Raw genomic sequence first — 20,858 nt, 5'->3', positions numbered from 1 at the left:
TGAATAAACTATCACACAGTATGTAGCACAAAATCCCATGTTTTTAAGGCCCTTCAGATATGAAATGACGGAGCAGAAATATAAATTTAAAGATCTAAAAAATGTAAAAACTTTATTTATGGATTTATTCTTCTAATGCATTTTCAACCCATTTTCAAGTATTATGACATTTAACAAAAAATACAAAATACAAAAAATCAACTATTATGGCGTTTTAAACAACTTGGATCATAAATGTTTGAGATATTGTGGCATTTAAACAAGTGTTATTGATATCCTCATCAATTTCCGATCACAAAAAAAAAAAAAAATTAAATTTCAATGCTTTTAATGATAAAAAAAAGAATATTGTGGCATTTAAACTTTTCTGACTATTAACAAACAAGAATATTGTGGCATTTAAACAAATTAAAAACAAGAAAAAGAAATATTATGCCATTTAAATAAAGTTGACCGTTAAGAACTATATCAACATTTCTAATAAGTCCAACAGTTACTCAGACATCTGTGAGATTTCTCTTGTTCACCGCAGCTGGGCTCTTCCAGGATCATTCCTTCTTGCAGTCCTGAATCCTGTAAGAAGCCTTGCTGTGTTTGTGTTGTTAATTCCTGAAACAGCTTGACTATCCCAGACTTCTTCAGACTTCCATTGAAGTTTTTAGAAGCAAATGCATACAGCACAGGGTTTATTGAGCTACTGATAAATGCCAGAGCTCCAGAAATGAATACAACACTATTTGTGATCTCAGACCGTTGATCTGGCTCTCCTACTAGAAGAACCACTATCTCTACTACATTGAGAATGTGGTGGGGTAACCAACACAAAATGAAGGCCACGACCACTCCACAAATGAGGAAGGCTGTTTTTTTGGTCCTAAAGCGCACCTTTCTGAGCTGTACAGCAACCTGACAGTAGCAGAGAGCAAGTGTGAGAAACGGAATAACAAAGCCAAGCAAAGTCTCTAAACACATACAAAACACTTCAAAGGACACAGAGTTGTACTCCCGGGAGAAGCAATGTTTCACTCCTTCGTCATTGTTACCTTCATCAACATATTGGGTTAAGATTACTGGAATCCCCAAAATAAATGACAGAATCCAGGTCCCTCCCAGTATTCCAGACATGGACATCCTGTTTTGCCAGCGCAGCATCTTTAAGGGGTATCTGACAGCCAGGAAGCGCTCCACGCTCATGACGGTGATGATGAAGACGCTGCTGTACATGCAGGCATTGATGATGTACACCATGGCTTTGCAGGCGGCCTCTCCAAACACCCAGGAACGGGCCAGCGAGTAGATCCACAGCGGCAGAGTGACCAGCACCAGAAGATCGGCGACCGCAAGGTGGAGGATGAGCAGCACCGTATGTGACCGCTGCTTGACGTGCTTCAAGATGGTCCACACCACCAGCAGGTTGCCAGGTGTGCCCACCAGAAAACACACCCCCAGGATCACGCAGGCTACGATGTTCCCTGCAGACGACCAGCTGTCTGGTGATGAATCATTGTCACTATAGGAGCTGTTCATTTTTGTCTGAGCTCTGATCGAAACTCTTCTTTTCAGTTCCTTATGCTTATGGCTTACAAAGCAAAACTTACACTGTGTGTTATTCATTGACAGAAAAAGGTGGAGACAAATCACATGCTCACATAGTAGCCTATAGTCATTTCATTACTGAGTTGTATTTTTGCAATTTTTTCTAAAACTGAAACTGAATGTAAAAGGTAACAGTAAACAAAAAGAGTGGGAATCCATGGCTTTCTTTTTACCTGAAATGAAAACAAATGGCAAAAAAAGGTAATCCAGAGGGTGATGTTACACAAGTTGTTGTAAATATGAATCAGTTCTCAACTGACTTAAGGTTAAATAAAGGTTTAACAATAAGACAAGTCAATTAACTGGAAATGAGTCACTGTCATATGATAACCACCGACTGAGGTGACACTAGAAATTTCTGTGTAGCCTATAAATATGATTTACATGATATACTATTACTACTACAAATAATAAAACTATTAACCATTGTTATTGTCTTATAAGGATGGGTTCAATGGTTTTGATTTGGAAAGCATGTCTACTAACATCTGACAGACGTCTTTCAGTTTCACATACATCCTAAATTATAATAAACATCTTAAAGACGTCTTATAGATGTATAGCGGATCACTCTGAAAAATAAGTCATGCTGATGTAAATACAGACGTCAAATCGCCTTTAAAGATATTGTAATCAAAATCTGCAAAGCGGCTAATAAAGTGTAATAAAAATAAACACCAGTCAGAAAGAAGATGTCTAATGTAAGCAAACCTTTATCAAAACGTACCAGTGCCTGTTGTGTCTTCCCTTAACATATCACAAATACTAATATGAATTATTTGATTCATGTACTAAAAAGTTGTATTAATGTTGCATTCCCGCAGTGAAGTAGTAGATCGTGACAACACCTTTTGCATTGGACTATAATTTACATAGTGAAGGGATAAATAATAATAGATTTATAAACGACCTTCTAAACTAAACACGCTTTATAAATATGGAATAAAATCTTAAATATTCAGTCATTGTTTATTAAGGTTATCCTATGTTCATTAAGTCTACTTAATTACAAACAGTATATTATTATTTTCATGTGATGTATATATAATATGTTTAAGGGGTGATGATCTGATGATTAAAGACGTCAAGGAGATCTCCGTGTAAAAGAGAAGACATCTGTCACCAGACACATGAAGCGAATGAGTCTGAAGAGTCATGAAGACATGAAGAGTCTGAGCCCAGGTCAATGTGACAGTAGCGCCATCTGCTGGTCACACTTCATACATACACATACTTTTCTTTCTTCTGTGGAAAGTTGCGGGTTCGTCCAAACCGTACATTTGACCTTATATAGGCATATCATAAATGCGTGCATTTGACTGATGGGTTTTAGACATTCATGAAAGCATGCATACATTCCGTGCAAATGTGAGGGCTAAATGAGAGTTTAAACCAACAGTGGGTGATATGTGTGAGGTTAGCGCAGAAACTATAGATTGTTTTTGTCTTTCCCTGATAGCAACATAGACAACATCAGGGACAGATGATTCCACCTTCTTGCAAGGACATTTTACATATTAAAGCAATGCATAAGAGCTCTGGCACCTGGTACCGCACTCAGCACTAGTAGCAGTATTTCACCCAGTCTTTGTACGTTATATGTGTGTGGTATACTACTTTTTCCCTGCTTTCTTTCGTTCTTTAATTAAGGGTGATGGACAGAGGTTTAGATATTGAGCATTGTTTGTTGCTGGCTGGTTGATTTGCTTTGCTTACCACGGTTTAGTTAAAAATCGAGCGTTTAAATGAAGATGTAAATAAAGGAATGAGTCTCTCCAGATGCTTCACAATGTTTCAGTGACTCCACGAACACCTACACAGTCACAGGTAAAATGTATGATTAAAAACATATTTTTTTAACACAGGATTAATGTCATTTCGTTAGAGAGGGTCTCCTCTCCACCGAGACCTCCAGCACACACTCAGAGCAACAGCATATGTTGGTTGTCCATCTACTAACACATGCTATAAGAGTGAATAGACGCTGGCAGCTGAAAGAGATGCGGTCAGACGAGTCGTCCCGAGCATCACCCGGAAACTTCTTCTCATATCTAACAGCAGCCAGTAACTCTATCAACCACTTGGCCCAGCGGAGCCGCTCATCCACCAGTGCCTGAGATGCAACAGCAGTCATGTCGCTCCAGTTACATTAGAGAAATAGCCCCCGTGATGAATACTCTGCAGGAGATTAGCAGACATGAAGAGTCTGCTGGCCGCGGTACTGATGAACGCCATCTCCATCAACAGACAGATGATGAGTGGACACCAGCAGAGCCTGGATACAAGCAGGTCTAAGACAGCTCAACGACACACACCATTAACAATGCAAAGAGACAAATTATGACACCTGTGTGAGAAAGCAAAGGGAGCTATAATGCAGACGCCAGGGAGCCCAGAGGGCCCGGGACAATCACTCAGCACAGCGTCAGCATGACAGAAGAGCTCTCATTCCAGCAGCACAGACCAGCAGAGACTTGAACAGAAACCTAGACAAAAAGCACTGGGATAAGCTTTGGGGTGACACAACGGTACAGTAATGGTATAAACGAATGGGATTATGGTATGTTGTTTTCTGTACTCATCGTGATATGACACTCACGTAACATGGTATTTTTAATGTCCTTAAAAAAATCATTTAATGACAGTAACAGAATTCTTCAGTGTAAGATTCTCTGACTTACACACCTAAACACATCTCGTCAATCAACACTTGACCCTCTAAAACCTGCACTCACTCTACCCTATCTTCTTGTTTTCTTATTTAAAAAATAAAAATACAGTGCCACTTTATATTAGGTAGCCTAATCACTTGGGACAAAGCACTTATTGTGTATATATCTGTTTTTACACTGTACCTATATTTAACTACATTTTTAATTAATTAAAACCACCAAACCTGTCCCTAACATTACCCGTATTTTTACCCGTTTTTTACACAGTACATAATAAGTAGTTATGACCACCTAATATAAAGTGTGACCAAAAATCCTCTAAGACTCTATTCGTTTTCTATTTATTGATTAAAAAATGACCCCCTAAGAATAATGTTATCTGTGGTATTTCTATTGTATCTGCTTGTTTTCTATAATTATAAAAATACGTGCTCTAAAGTACTGCACTGGGCTAACCGAGGTTTGTCATCACACATATCATTGCTCTTTTTGTTGGTTTTGATTGCAGATATTGTCCTCATTTGTTAGTCTCTTTGGAAGAAAACGTTCGCTAAATACAACGTAAATGTAATTAATGACACAATCATGTGACCATCCAGTTTAGGATATGTATCTGTTTTATGATTTAAGTTCTCAGTGTGTCGGAGAATATATAAGAAACAGGTGAGACAGAAAGCTGTGGTGTTCACGGCAGCGCGCCCCCTGCTGGCTGATTTGTGGGACAGTTTGATCAGGTGTTCATTTTTTTCTTTCTACATGCTAAGGAAAAAGTATAATAAATATCACACAGCATTCATAACTGGCACACAATTAAAATTAAGATTTGATTAACTAAAATTTTGGCTCTGTGTAAATTTTGAGTTAAGAATAAGATTCTATTTTATGAATATCTATAGGTGGACATTCATTAATTTTATGACTGTATAGAAACATGTGTTTTAGATTTTATATGACTCCGTATGTTCCCATTGCTCATATTTCAGCTTTTTACCCCTTTCAAATATCGGCCCTAATATTATTAAAGATTGATCGTGCAAAACGTTCTTGGTAAAACAGATCAATAAAGCAGGGCAGCACTGCAGAAGCCCATGCAGCCTCGCTGGAGCTCATCGTACTCTCTCACGCTGTGAATGATTCAGCCAATTCTGCCTCATTGAGTTCCGTTCCACTCTCGACTTTGCGGTTTCCATCCGTGTGTGGACAAAACGAAGAGCGCTGGAAAATTCTGTGGCATTCCCCACATGCTAAACAACTTAACTTAGTATCTCCTTGTCCAGATGTGGCCTCGTGGATGCCTTGCTTTCCTGATGGGGGGATACTTGACTCCACCAAAATGGACTCAAGGGATTATAGCAAATTTCCTTCAGGCCAGGCTTTAAAAGAACAAAGATGTATTCAACGGAGCCCCACCCAGATCTGTTTTTAGATTAAGATTAAATTGATTAATGGGCGATCATTCAAGTATTTTCACCTTCCTCCCAAACCACGCCACTGTGCATCAATTTACGTAGAGAAATAAAGCAGCAAACAGAAAATGTGATTAGAGGCAACTAGTTTCAAAGGCAAAGGCACAGTATTAACTGATTCACTAGTTAGTTTAAACTCATTACTGCTTATATATGTAATAAAAGCGTGGCCAACGAACAACAGTTGCTTTCCACAAACAAAAGTTAGTGTGAATAAGCTATTGATGACAATGTTCCTCAGGCTAAAACGGTACAGCAACTGAACGGAGCATTATTTCTCACCATGCCTGTTTACATGTATTTGAATGTGCATTTAAACTAAACACTGCTTGTGCCCCGAGGCTCAAAAAACATTAGTAACAATGAATCTGTTTCTTAGCTCAGTCAGTGTGAGGAAATCGAATACCAGCCTGCGGGCTTCGCGGGATATGCGTTTCTACTTTATGCCAATCATACATGATTAAAGACGATAAATAAAACACACTTCCTTTATCGGTACAAAGCAATCCGGTGTTTATTACTTTTGTGTGAACTTGTTAAGATGGAAAAATAAAACACTTGAGTACATACTCATGCTTCAGCTTGAAGTGGAACTTGCAACGCTTTTTTTTTATTATTATCGTTATCTTTTGTATATACACTTCCAATTTGGGTTGGCAACAAAGAATGGCACTTGAGTGATTCTCATGTTGACTGGTTAATACATGTATAAACATTACTTCCTAAACGCTACGTCCTCAAAGCACCACTGGTGCAACTATTTACAATTTACATGTTGTATTATGTTATATTTAATCGTGTAAACGGGAGAACTAAAATGAAACTCTCACCATCTCCAAACAGGCAGCAGTGCCGGGAGGTCGCTCGTATGATTTGAACTGATGCTCTGATTCTGGATCAGGCTAGCCATCACAAAGCATATCGACTGACTACAGGTCCACAAACTATGGAAACTCTAGAAAGAACAGAAACTCTACAACAACACCTTTTAGTGTGCTGATGCTTAGAAATTTAGGCATTCGTTTTCTAAATCAAACCAGCTGAAGTCTGCAGCAAAGTGGGCAACAACAACAAAAAGAGTGGGAACTGAATAACCGCGACAGTTCAGAAGTGTATTGTACACTACTACGTTATTTACAGTTAATAATACAGCTGAGAACACTACTGTATCTTAACATTTGAAAAGGAGATAAATACAAGAATATTTATTCAGTTTTATAGATCATTTTTAAAATTATATAAAAGCTATTGGAGCTAAAAGTGGCTTAAAAAGAGAAACAGTGCTATTTTGAGCGCTTTTTTAAACTCTGGATGAGATTTGCTGGCACTCAGTGGGAACAATAAATACTAGCTCTGCACTCCTCTTCAGCAGACAGGTCTTAAACCTAAGGGAAAGAAGACAGAATGACATGCATTAAATACAAGCACCAGTTTAAGCATGAATAATATCTGAGCTGAGGATGAGTTTTAATGCATATAGCTGTGGAGCGGAAGCCAGACTTACTGCAGCAGTGATTACTGAGCTCACACTATAGTAGAGGGACCAATCACCTGAGCTTCCCCCTGTGACGAGAAGGAAATGGGCACAGGTGTTATCACAGGTTAAAGGGGAGGCTCTAATTTAATCATCAGGTGATCAGTGTAATGTGTTTATTAGTGCTGGCGTAAGCATGGGTGTTATGACACGTTTCTGCATCAGGCTACGTCCACATTATCTGGATATATTTGAAAATGGTGTTTCTGTTGTAAAGGGTTACTCCAGCCCAAAATGAAAATGTTGTCCTTTCAAATGCTGTGAAGCATTGTTCGTCTTCGGAACACAAGTTAAGATTTTTTGGTTGAAAACCCGGGAGGCTCGTGTCGCTTCGTAACGTTACAGTTGAAGCACTGCTGGCAGACGTTTTTCATACTTTTGTGCACCTTGACAGTGGAAAATGTTTGGCAGTCACTGGGACAGTCTCAAGCCTCTCGGTTTTCATCCAAAATATTTTAAATTGTGTTCCTAAGATGAACAAAGGATTGGAACACAGGGGTAAATGATTAATGACAAATTTGTAATTTTGGGGTGAAGTAACCCCAAAAATCTGAGACAGACAAAGTTTTCATGCTATTCTTCTGTCACTATTATTTTAGCAGTTAAATATCCTAGAACTCACTGGTGAATCATTTTATGTGGTCTGAGACTCCACCATTTGCAGCAGGGCAGCAATTGTGAGTAAAAAAGTTTTGAAGTAATGCGATGCAAAGATCATACAAAATTTGATCTTAAAGAACATCACTGTAGTGAACAGCAGTCAACGCCAGCAAAACAATAGATTAAACATCCACTTGGAAATGCATTTTGAAAAATCGCAACTTTTGCTGGATAAAATGCAATCTCATGGCCAAAATATGCGTTTTCATATTCATCCTGATGAATGTGGATGTAGCCTCGCTGACGCTAATAGGTCATTTGATGATGGCAGGAGCCTGAAGATCAAATATCGGCCAAAATCAAAATAGCAGCCATCTAAAACAGACGCATGCTATACTAACCGCTGAGATGTACTGGCTGTTGTAGCAGGGTTTCTCCTGGGTGGGAGAGGTGATGGAGGAGTAACAGGAGGAGTCGCAGGGTGAGCTGGGCTCCTCGGACAAAGCTTCTGGAAGGTGACTGGACACGCATCCGCTGTCTGACCCGCTCGAGCCACTACCCGACAGACAGTGAGACGACGAACCCGAACTCTCTGTAGCTGCAAACACAAGTCAAAGATCAACATCCTGTTATATATGGTTTCAGCGGAAACGTGTAACACTTTCAAATGTGTTAATGATACATACTCATAGACGGCTGACTGCTGGTCTCGTGCTCCAGCTCGTCTTCCTCGATGCAGGGGCTGATGAGAGGTCTCTCCCCCGCCAACAGGCTTTGGCTGCTGTACATATGCAGATTCAATGGCCCCAGTAGCGTGGACGAGGAGGGGCCACCGGACACCGGGGGGCCATTAGCGGGAGCGTTTACTGCAGTTCGTTTGAATGGGTTTGAGTGGTCAAAAAGTGAGACGGCAATGGAGGCTCTCGTCCTGGCCCCTGTTAACGGAAGAGAGTCAAATCGAGCCGCTGACTCATTTGCTGCTTATTTTTAGTCTGATATGTCCGCCATGTTTAACAGGCTCACCTCTGCCTTTCATAATGTAGTCAATGGCTCTGTCGTTGATAGCAGCATCACTGGGTTTAATGTCCAGAAAGGGTTTATTGCCCACCCCCATAGAGACCATCTCCTGCATTCGAATTTCTGCATACACACAGAGAAACATGTTTAAAATGCTGCCATATATCAGAAGTTGCTTTGACATTTAAAAAATGAAATACTGATATTGCGTTAATACTAAGCATGATAATATCATAAATAATCTGACATCAGTAATTATATAGATCACATTCCAATAACTGTTCATTAGGTTTAACAATTTGATTCATTTATTTGCAGGATGCACATATAAAGTATAAAAAGTATTTTCTTAGGTATTGAGTAAATATATGCAAATACAAGTTGAACAAAGCACTGAATTTACATACTTTCTCACACTCATATCAAACTGTAGAAATACAATACTGGTGTGACTTGAAAGTGTTTTAAATAGCTTCCTATTTGCCTGAGGCACATACAGATGAAGTGTTAAAAAAATCTTTATGCTAAGATGGTGTGTGACAGGAAATATTATCTGTAATTATCCTCTCACATTCAGCATGCTGAACAAAACTAATTCAAACAACTTATTAAAGCTTAATCACTTCAGTGTTTTTTTCCCCACCTTTATTTCTCGTGGCCTGCTGCCATAGTATCCGTGCAATGTCACAGGTCCAGGCATGCTTGATCTCTGCAGTGCTGGCTTGGAGAATGTAGGTCTGGTTCTTTGAAGTTCTCCTCCTGAACCAGACCTCAAACCTCAAAGCGTTCTCACCCGACGTCTCTGTCATACCCACATCAGCCGTCTAAAAAAAAGAAAAAGAAAATGGCATAGATATATAATCTCAATCATTATTGAGGGCTCATTGCATCTTGTTATTATTCCAGCTTATAGGAGACCAAACTGATGCTCAGATCTTAAAACCAGATATTAACATAAGACAAGAATGTGAGTGTACTAGTACAAGTACAGTGTTTTTCTAGAGATGTTTCCTGTCCCTGTAAACGTCAGATGTCCTTTTGATGCTTACCTTAAAAGAGTGTTTGTATATGTAAACATCTAAGCCACCCTCAATGCGTTTGGGTTTGCTGAACAGCACTAGGTCCTCAAACAGGAACACGTGTCTTTGGCACTTCTTCCTGCCATACCAAATTGTGAACTCATCTTGCCGGACCAACTGGCCCTGCTCTTTTAAATTCACCTGGAAACGTGAAATAAATATGAAATTGTAAAATGTAGAAGATCTTTGCTTTCCTATTTCTCAAATGTGAAGTGGCGTGTGTATCCACTTACATCACAATCTCTGATAGCGTCCATAGCGAGCAGATCGTTGCCGTGGCGAAGCTGAAATTTGACCATCTCGGCGGCGGCGCGTAGGTACATTAGCTCCTGCTCCTGGACTTCGCTCACTTCTTTGATCAGATCTTTTAGCAGCAGGGCGTACTTACTCATGCGCTGGATGGGCTTCAGCAGGTATGAGGCCAGGTCCATCTTATCCCCCAACTCCAGCTGCTTATGCTGAAACAGGAGAGATTTTTTCAGGTTAGGTTCATGAGGTGAGATGAAAATGCTTTGAGCAGCATCTGTGGAATAAGCTCTACACCCAAATTAAAAGTGCTGTGGGATTTTACTGAAAAACACTAACTAAAAGCTAATTAAAGGTGGTTTATAGTGTAGCATTGACATTACTCACCCTAAAGAAGCAGTTTCCATGGCTGGCCAGCAGTGTGTCTGACTTTGGCTTGTTCTTGCTGTATAAAGCATACAGACTGAACTGGTCTTGCTATGTTTATATGGAAAAAACACACAAAAGAAATATTTTAATTGTTATCATCCACCTTTCCACACTTGTGTTCTGAAGAATAATTATTTTGTTGATCCGGAAATAGAGGGAGGGAGCATTTTCCCAAATCGTTTCCAGGTTGAGTTTTGTTTGGAAAGATTTTTTTTGGTTTTGGAATAAATTGTTTTATAAGGACTTTTCAGGTTCATATGGAGTGTGAAGCTGTCGTAAATTAGGGCTCTTTAATTGAGCCAGCACTATGATTGACCACAACAACAGAGAAAATAAAGCAAATATAGGCTAGTGGTCTTGCACTCTTTTAAAGACCTCAGAATTGTGGCTCAGTTCGATTCTCATATTCATAGAGGGTGAAAGGAAAAGAAAGAGTAAACACAGAAAAAGTACTTTTCTGGATGGTTTTAGATGGTTTGCTGGGTCAAGAATGAGTCAGTCATGGACTGGGAACAGATGAGCACTGACAGTTTAAGTTCCTTTGTTTCATCTCCAATGAAAATGTGATTTAATTTGTGACATTTATGTGGGATCTCTATTAGAACTGAAAATATTAGAAGGGTCCAGAAAATACAAGAAAATTAATAGGCTGTTGAATTGAACTAAAAAACAGATCTGAAGTCATGCAGTTCAACATGTGCTAGTTACTGTGAGACTAAGACTAACACTGAAGGGACTCTTACATGTCGTAGGAAACAGTGGCTGACGCGCAGTGGGTGATTGCAGCAGCTCTCAAGTTCTTTCAGGAAATATTGGCTGTGGAAGTCCACCAGCTTCTCTAGGTTTCCAAAGATGACGCTGCGCTTTCCCCGCAGGTCCTGTGGCAGGTCAGCACGCTCCATCTCGGGGAAATAGTTATCAATGATGTACCGCAGAGAACGCACATACTCCCGCTCTGTTGTTACCATCTCATCTACGATGTGTCGTAGTTTACTAAAAGACAGAGAGAGAATGGACAATTAACATACTTTAAATGCATACTTTGTCACTAAAACAATAATTTTTAACGCCGATAAGACATGTTTCTATTTATTATTTTTTTAAGACTTTAATTTTGGTGTTTTTTAATTTGACTGGACAGTGTAAAAGGTCAAAAGTGTGTGACTGCAGTGTATTTGGGCACAGCTTTGTCAGACTGTAACCATAAAAGACTGGTGTTTTCACACGTCTCAGGATGTCATATGCTTTCTCCCTGAAACACTCAAGCCATTCAGTTGTGAGAGTCCATAATCTCTAACTCTGATTAGATGGCTCACTGTGACAGTTCCCATTCTTTTTAAACTCTGTTGTTTTAAAACACAAAGTTGAAGACTTCGCCTTCATAAAGCCAAGATGTTAACCTGATAAAAGCAAACATGAATGCTCAAAATAAATGACAGGCATAGAACACCTATTGTTTGACTGTCTTATATTTACTTACATTGTTTTACATTACTTATAGTACTTTTACCTTCTACAGCACTCACCTGTTGAACATGAGAAAAATCAGGTGATGTTTAATGCATTTACATTAATCTTACATTGCATTCTTATTAGATTTGTTTTTCGTTAGTCTTAAATATTTGCAGTAACTGGACCACACAGAGGCTAACAGCATGTTTTTTGTTATTTCTGCCTGAAAAACTGTGTCAACATCACCTCTGTACTGCAATCTCAGAGAGTAAAGCAGAGAAATGTGTTTTGATAAGAAGACACACAGATGTAGAGACCTCCTTAAGACATCTATATAATTAGCTAACTCCATCCATCTCTCCTGTGAAGAGGAACACAACATAAAACAGGCTCCCCACCACTTCAAAGCCCAGAGGACCAGCGCCCACCTGGAAAAGTTTCCTAAGAGGGTGACCAGAGGGACCACAGCTGGAAAACACATCCTTGGAGATTCAGAGGATTATGGGGCTGTGACCGTTTAATATGATACATATGCACACATTACGAACACAATTTAGTCTATATATGTCACAATTTAGTCTATATATACAAAAAAAAAGAAAAAAGCTACACTGTACATTTTCTTGTATAGAGACGCTTTTGTAATGTGTAAAAAAAGTATAATTTTATACACTGATAATATGTTGTTCAAAAAAATATTCATTTAGTCAATTGAAATACAGTTAAAAAATATCTGGACAATTTTCAACGCTTACACTTTTTAACAAAGATAATATTTCCAATCCAATTCAACATTATAATTTAATATAAATGCATATATTCATACTTAAAATAGCATCTAACAATATTAATGATATCATTTATTCATAATTAAGCCTATCAACATCTCATCTGACAGCAGCTAAATTGTTCGTTTGAATTTTTTGTTTTATTTTGTTTTGTTTGTTTTGCTCTTCCATGGACTCTTCAGTGACCCCTAAGGGTACCCCCTTGACTGTGTTCTTGTCTTGTAAAAAACACAGTGTGTTATTGGCAGCATCGTTGCTCCTATTCTTTTACAACAACACATTTTTCCAGTGTGAGTGTCACACAGCTATCATAAAGAGGTGGATATATATTAAGTGGTTTTAAGCTGAAGCATGCTTCAGTCGATGACCTGCAGACCTCCCGAGCTGACTGTACTTATGTTACAGCAAGTGATTGTATGTTAGAACTTGTACCCACCTGCCCTTGCTGCGTCCTTCTGGTGCAGGACTCCCGCTGCGGTGTGAATCAACAGAAGACCATCCATGCATGGGCGGCAGTCGTGGGCTGTACGGCCGATCGATCACTTCAGTGCTGCTCACCTCCAGACCCTTGATGAACACCCCTGTGTTTCCTCTCCGTGCAGGCTCACTCAGAGTTCTCTGACAGGTCCCGTACCGTGACACAGATTCACTACCGGCCGTATCAAAGCTCTGGGTCTTCCGCAAAACCCTGCGGTTTGGTTCTACAGAAGTGAGGCTTGGGCTTGTAGAACATGCCTGCCCCTCCAATTGTGGCCGCTGTGGAGACTCGTCTGTGGAGATGCTGCGTGTTAGCCTGTGGGATCTGACAGGGGTGCTGTGGGGGATTCTGTGCTCAATGCTGTATGGACTTCCTGTCGGGGTTCGGACAGAGTCACGGCTGTCCATGCGAATGCCTGAAGGACTGCTAGGAGTGGAGGACAAGCTGGACTGTGAGGAAAGTCTCTCCCTCCCCCAGCCGCCACCAAACGCTTTCCGACACGAGAAGGAGATGCTACTGCTACGCTCTTGAGCTTTAGCGCTACAGTCTGAGTTTCGGCGAGAGGAGTCACTCCTCGCTGATCTGGAGTCGCCCTCGCGTCGAGTGCGCAGGGCCATCTCCAGCTTCTTCTCAAACATCTGTTTTGTCTCCTGACACTTGGACCAGGCAAACTTCCACTGCTTGAGTCCCTGCTCACTCTTCAATTCCCCAGCGAGGTCCTTCATCTCCTGGAAGTGTGAGTCGGGGATCGGGGGGTGCTGACTGCGATAGGTCTCCAAACTTGTGATAACGCTCTGACATTTCTCAGACATGCCACATTCCTCCATACTAACACACGCCAAATGACGCATGCCCTCTAGCGCCCATTCATATGCCTAAAAGTGAGAGAAAAAACAAAAGAGTCAGGCGATGTTTGACTTTTGTCAGGGGTGCATATAAGTAGTACGCAGGTGTGCATGCACGACCAAAATCAAAATGCGCTGTGTAAATGAATTTAGACCAGACGCACTGACATGTTAGACAGTAATACTGTAAGATTTACATTTTAAACTAAAAGCACAAATATAGGCTCTGCAATATATATAGATTATTAAAACACAATTCACGATCCATCAAAATAAAAGCTGGCTGATTTTACTCAAGTAAATATTAGTATTTTTAAGTGTAGTGTAAAAAAATTGTACTTTCATCCTTTTTTTACTATATATATATATATATATATATATATATATATATATATATATATATACACACACACACACACACACATTTTTTTATGTTCATTTTCTGTTTTTACATAAAAACAAAAGGGGAAAAAAAAAGGAAAAAAGGGAGAATGAAGGCAATGTGTTACATCAGAAGTTTTATGCATATTTGAGAATAGAGACTGCAGTGATGGTGGGGGGTATGGAAAGGATGGAGAGAGTGAGAAACCTCCCAGCATTTCTTTCATATGAAATAAAGAGGTTTTTAGCCAGGAGCTGGGAGGTCTGGGTAAGAAGGTTTTAACATGCAGCTCAGCAGCAGGAGGGCCTATAGTTTCAACTACGTGTGACAGCACCCTGCCACAAAGACACATGCCTACCGCTTTACTAGCTGTCTTTCCATTTATGAGAAAATCTGATGGCCCCTTCTCACACTCCAAGATGCTGTTACATCAACTAAGCAGCACTCTTGTTTTTAGTTTTTAGACTTTTTTCATCAGCATCCTGGCGGGCAGGTTGTATCGCGAGTATACAAGTGCTCACCATGCTGGGAAATGAGTGGTTAAACTTCAGAGGGGATTAAAACAGATCAAACGCAACCCCCTTCCACCTCTCACACACACACCCACATTTCAGCACTGACTGCAAACACAGGGTTGTGTTTAGACATTCCTGAGAAAGGAGCAAAACTCCCCCTCTTCCCTCTCTTTCTGTGCACACACAAAACCTCCACAATCTACTTTAGCTGTAATGTGACATCGCTTGGCTCTCCAAGCCCCTCGGCTCTGTCTCTTTTTCAGGTTAGGGTGACATGGAGGCCACATGCCAGCGTATGGGCCTTTGGCACCCAGATACTAAAGTCTCTCACAAGAGCAGGGGTCAGAGTTTAGCTGCCCACAGTAACAATACACAAGGCTAAGAGGTGACAGAACAGATAGAAGAGAGAGACATACACAAAGAACACACAAAAAGAGGCAAATGAGACATAATTGATGAGTGAGAACCAGACGGTGACAATGAATTTTGAGGTCCTGGTTAACAGTCATAAAAATGTGGTTTGGGGTCTTTCAAGCAATATAAAAGGTTAAATACAACTGAAGATCTTTTAAAATAAAAAACTACTTCAAAGGGATTATTAAAATGACAAAAAATATATTAATAATATATAAATATTACTAATAATACATACATTAAATATTAATATTAAATATTAAGGAAAAACCCATCTATTGGTTATTGATTGGATGGAGGCAGATCTGAATGTAAGCTTGCAGTTGATTGTGCAGAGGGCACCGTTTATGCAGAATAAATGATTAAAGTCCAGCAAATTTCAACAGAAGTTATGACATTTTCATTATAAATACAAGCAAAACATTTTGTGTGAATTTTCATTTCACTGAACAAAAGCTAAAATTTTACCTTAAAATGCATTTGTCACAACAAAGCACCACTTCAATCAAGTGCGGGTTTTTTTTCTGTGATATCTGACAGATTTCTGCAATAACCGTAATACATTGATAGTCATTTTGCTTGAATAACAGTCAGTGACATCAGAAATCTTTAAGTCCTGTTAATTCTCCATAACAACCCACTACCTCCTGATGTGTGAAATAGAAACGGGAAACACAAACTAATGTAAAGCACTGCAGTAAAACAGCACAAAAGGTTGATGGTGTTAAAGTCCACCATAGGTTCTGCAGAAAGACTCCAAACCAGCTCTCAAATCTACCCCCTTTGGTGGAAAAAATACCCCCACCCTGCTCTTTCCCCTTGATGAAATGAAGAGGACGCTTTGATCTATAGCCCAATATAGTTCCTCACTCTATCTGATGATGCCCGTGATACTGTGGGCATGGGATGACATCATCGTTTGGTTGGTTAGCATGTGAGGCTCTTTGAAGTGTGAATGGTGTGTGTGTGTGTGTGTGTGTGTGTGTGTGGTGGGGCTCTGATTGGTGAGAGCAGAATTAGTTTGCCTGAGGGAGGCACCTCTAAAGGCCCCGCTATTCAAGCCTGCACAAAGAGTGAGAGAGAAACACAGAGAAATGGAGAGAGAGAGTGTTAGATGTGCTAAAACACAGCGGTTGGAGTGAGACAGATCCAGTCTTGGACTGAGCTTTTGTACACTTCCATAAATGAATCTCTTAGCTGCAGTTTAAGTGGGTCAAGAGGAGTGTTTTAAACTTGAAAGAAAGCATCTTTTATTATTTCCTCTAAAAGAAAACCACGAAAAGGAGGAAAGGTTTTCATGACATCAGTCCCTCTCTGATCTCATGTCTGAGCCATGCCAAGAATGTGTTTTTTCCTGAAAGGATAGCGCACGTCAAAATGTGAGCGGGTATTATGCACACTGGGTTTTTTAGGAGGCACAGGCTTAAATTCTTCTGACAGTTATTGCTCTGTAACTCAACGGGTCTGGACTCAAAGCACCAAACTACAGGCAGGACGCTTAACTCCGACACAAGGCCCTGGCATACTGCTGTCATTTCATTATGGCTGGAATGATCCACTCTTTCTGAGCGCAAAGTAAAGAAGGAATGGTAAAACGGGGGACCCTCCTGAGCCAAAAAGCAGGATGTGAATGAGTAATTCTGGAGAAAGAGGATGGAAAGAAAGAGAGGGAAACAAATAAAGAAGGAATGCAAAATAAGGTTGATTTGCTCTAAGCTGCAGAGAGTGAGAGGAAAGACTTTTTAATGAAGCCACCCTGTAGAGAGTAGGAAGGCCATCCGGGACCAGTTCAACCAAATTTTTATTTACTCAAATTAGCAAATCAATGTTAAAATATTTACAGCACCATTCAACGCTAACATAAAAATATTTATTATTTAAATATTGTTGTGTTATAATAATAAATGCAAGAAAAAAACGTTTGAGTTAAATGACAGCATATGCTAGCAGATGCCATATGCTATCTGAAAGCTCCATCTAAAGCAATGCAAACAAAATGAAATGAATGCTAAAGGAAGAAGAAGAAGGCTGGAGAGCACAAGAGAGACGGCACCTGTATGATAACTAGCCCCTGTGATTTTGACTAATTCAATCTAATTGTGGTTTTCAAAGCAAAAGAATGGTGCATTAAATTCACCGAACCTAAAACCCAGTAAAGGTCATTAATCTTAAACCGATCAATTAATGCCTGATGCTGTTGTATGATTGATGAGGAAAGCTTCAGCAGTTTTGTGATTCAGTTTGGTTTTGTTCTTTTGTTGTGCGTGTCAGTGGTGACGCATGCAAGTATGCACGCGCCGACTGTGGGGGGAACGTTTCTGTGTTTCCTATAAAGCTTCATGAATGTCAAAGCCGGAGGAATCAAGCTCAAGAAAGAAGAGTTCAGCGATGGCATGCGCACACACACACACACACAGAGGAGGGGACTTGCAGCCCGTGACAGATGCGATTGCGGTCTACTCTCTCCGGTTTAATAAACGTGTTGCATATGCAGAGTTATGCGAAGCACATACGCTCCAGCTGCTCCACAGCAAAAGATACCATGAAACGCTCTTTGCTCACTAAAAGCCTGTCAGAGGCGCTGGGCCTTTGCGAGAGCTTCATTTCCTACTTCCTCTCTATTTCAACTCCAATTCAGATGCAGGAAAAAGACTCATAATGATGCAAATTCTGTTTAACTGCTGCATAAGCATTGATACTTCAAAAGGCACGAGACGTTTGTCTATAAAGAACAGATGTGAAACAAATTGTTGCGCTGCAAAGGGCAGGGTCTGTTTCTGATATAGGACGGGTTGGTTGGCTTTACTGGGGGTAATGATTGCTTGTTAAAATGGAGCTGAGAAGACTGTGGGACTTCTGCAGATTTTTTGCCTTAGCCTGGTTGCTAGCATGCTCACGTGAAGACTATTAAGTTGCCACGGTCTGCCCATTAGGCCAATTTTATGGGTAAAACAGGAAATAATTCTGCTTTAGCATGTCTAACAAGTGTGAGACCGTTTACGACTAAACAAAAGACTAGCTTCCAAATGTTACATATAGAATTTGGACTGATTCTCAAAAATGCGGAAGCTAAGTATTTGAAGTATTTAACATAAAAATTAACTCACAGCACATTCTTCAAAGTCAAAAATTTGAATTGTTACCAGATAGTTATGAAATATCATTACTATTTTCTTTCCAATTGTGTAACTTATTTAAAGGACTGGTCATTGGTTGGCACTTTGCGTTTGCACTTTGAATGTGTGTGAAAAAAATAAATAAATAAATTACAGCAGTATGCTTCGTTTTGTTCTGTCTGAGTGTAATTTAATTGAACTGTGCTAAGGAGGGGGCTGGGAAAAAGAGTTCTGCAGAGCGAGCCAATCATGCTGCATTTGAACTATCAAAGTGGCATTAATCAAACCCGATCACAACACTGATCAGACTGAGTGGCTACTTAAACGTCTCACACACATGCGTGCACAGCCCTGGAAAAGCTTAATAGGTCACGCAAACACTCACATGCCCTAAGGGAATACACATTAGCCAACCCGAAAAAGAAAAATGACAATCAAGCCTACATGAAAATCTAACTTAAGACCAAAGTGGTTTGCTGGCTCCATTTGTACTTTTACTTAACTGAAAAAAAGGGAATTGTTGAGCCTAAAATGATGGCAAAATAATAGTGTTCACAGAATTCAAATGGTCTTGTTTTAGATGCACTTATATATAAAAAAGGTCTCCATTTAAATAACTAAATTTATAAGTAAAAAAAATAAAATTGCAATTGTTTAACAAAATTAAATGATAATAAATAACATAAATTAAATAAAAGTCAATCTAAGTTCACATTATTAACATTTTATGTAATTGCTGTCTATTTTGTGACTAAGTGCATCAGTGCTCAGCTCTTTAAAGTGTTTTGTGTGTCCAAGCACATGCTATCCAGGTGGCTAATGAGTGCAAGGTGCAAACTCACCAGAGATTAGTCAACATGTCATTAACAAGCTGTGAACAGAAAACTGACAGCCCTTTTACTTTGCGCCCTTTCCTTCTCTTATTCTTTACAGAACTATATAAGTGCCACATGGGAGGTCAACCATCATACACATTTGTTTATAATCTTTCATTTATGGTCAGTGAAAGGGTGTGGAGGTCAGAGTTTTGTATCCACAGGTGCTAACCCCAGGTTCTGCCACAACAAGAGCGAGACACGGGGACTGAGAGACAATCAGAACACCACAAAAGACAGACACACCTAATTAATAGTGCATGGGGCCTGCTTTGTCCCTCAGAGTGCAGTCTCCTGTTGTCCGTTGGGGGTTTGAGGGGCAATGAGGTGTAGAGAGGGGTTTGGCGTTTTTGGGGGGGAACTGTCCAGAAATGGTGGTCTACATGGGGGGGCGCATGCCTCAGGCCCAGTCAAGCAGCATTATGAAAAAGCACATCCTATAGTCTGTAAATGTTAGTGAAGACGTGGACGATGGGGAGAAAAGAGACAAGGAGATGCTCTTTAGTAAGCAGGGTCATAAATGCACGCACACGCTCAGTGAGACTGGCATATGCTAGAAGTGACTAGATAACGAGTTTTCCCATTTAGGGGTCCGACTATGTCAAAGCAGTCACCTGCATTCTCTTAACCAATTAAGCAGGGATCAGTCTGAACCCCTGCTTAATGCTTTACTGTCCTCCAAAAATCCACTAACTTTGACACTTTCTCTGAAGAGTCTCAAACAGAATCATTTGTTCGTGTGTCCACATCAGTGTTTAACTACAGCGAAAGTCAGTTAATCATTGGCAAAAAATGCACTCAAATCAATTTTTTTTTATTTTGGCACGAGCACCGTTACAATCCAAAAGCATCTATTATGCACCATCAGGGCTGTCGCTAGGAATTCTGGGCCCTGTGCAATGAATATGTCACAGGGCCCCCTCCAAAATCACGTTATGGGGGGGTTGGGGTTTGTAGTAAATAAGTAAATAAACAAAACATTAATAATCTCCTCGCCCTCATTTCGTTCCAAATTATTTTCTTCTGTTGAACACAAAAAAGGATTTTGTAAAATGTCACCAAATCATTTTGGTTACCATTTATTTATTCTGTATGGACAAAAAAATATTGAATTCTCTAATTATTTTCCACAGAAAAAAGAAAGACAAACAGAAATTCAGGTTTGGAATAAAACAATGTTAAGTAAATGACAAAAAAATGTATTATTGGGCGAATCTCCGTTTAAGAATTTGCTTTATTTGTAAATAAAAAGCACCTAATAATCTTATAAGAGACACTAATAAGCCTATCTTTAATCAGGCCATTACTGAATTAACATTTTACTTAAATTAAAATTCATTAGAACTAAAAAAGA

The 20,858-nt window shown here is 39.7% G+C and overlaps 2 protein-coding genes across 5 annotated transcripts in view; both read right to left on the bottom strand.

The window, feature by feature from the left end:
* Positions 1-108: 108 nt before the first annotated feature.
* Positions 109-1,607, bottom strand: si:dkey-148a17.5 (uncharacterized protein LOC100535037 homolog). Its single transcript, XM_043245881.1, has one exon. The coding sequence runs from the start codon at positions 1,525-1,527 to the stop codon at positions 478-480; it is 1,050 nt and encodes a 349-aa protein (XP_043101816.1). The 5' UTR covers positions 1,528-1,607; the 3' UTR covers positions 109-477.
* A 4,615-nt stretch (positions 1,608-6,222) lies between these two features.
* The window catches only part of plekhg4 (pleckstrin homology domain containing, family G (with RhoGef domain) member 4), a 74,649-nt gene continuing 60,013 nt past the window's right edge, over positions 6,223-20,858 (bottom strand). For 3 of the 4 annotated variants that reach the window (XM_043245192.1, XM_043245195.1, XM_043245194.1), the window contains exons 14-24: positions 13,316-14,232; positions 11,383-11,632; positions 10,598-10,687; positions 10,198-10,422; positions 9,935-10,105; positions 9,529-9,709; positions 8,892-9,008; positions 8,555-8,803; positions 8,270-8,466; positions 7,239-7,297; positions 6,223-7,119 (exon numbers count right to left, since the gene is read on the bottom strand). In XM_043245192.1, the coding sequence (XP_043101127.1) occupies positions 7,259-7,297; positions 8,270-8,466; positions 8,555-8,803; positions 8,892-9,008; positions 9,529-9,709; positions 9,935-10,105; positions 10,198-10,422; positions 10,598-10,687; positions 11,383-11,632; positions 13,316-14,232 (2,436 nt within the window). In that variant the 3' untranslated portion in view covers positions 6,223-7,119; positions 7,239-7,258. The remainder of the gene's footprint in view (positions 7,120-7,238; positions 7,298-8,269; positions 8,467-8,554; positions 8,804-8,891; positions 9,009-9,528; positions 9,710-9,934; positions 10,106-10,197; positions 10,423-10,597; positions 10,688-11,382; positions 11,633-13,315; positions 14,233-20,858) is intronic. The other variant, XM_043245193.1, reaches the window with a different exon arrangement.

The sequence above is a fragment of the Puntigrus tetrazona genome, chromosome 7 (assembly GCF_018831695.1).
Source record: "Puntigrus tetrazona isolate hp1 chromosome 7, ASM1883169v1, whole genome shotgun sequence".
Lineage (NCBI taxonomy): Eukaryota > Metazoa > Chordata > Actinopteri > Cypriniformes > Cyprinidae > Puntigrus > Puntigrus tetrazona.
The sequence above is the reverse complement of the archived record's forward strand: the minus strand, read 5'-3'. Positions and strand labels throughout refer to the sequence as shown.

What these genes read in the sequence shown, in the direction of transcription:
- si:dkey-148a17.5 (XM_043245881.1), bottom strand. Translation starts at nt 1,527, where the DNA reads ATGAACAGCTCCTATAGTGACAATGATTCATCACCAGACAGCTGGTCG.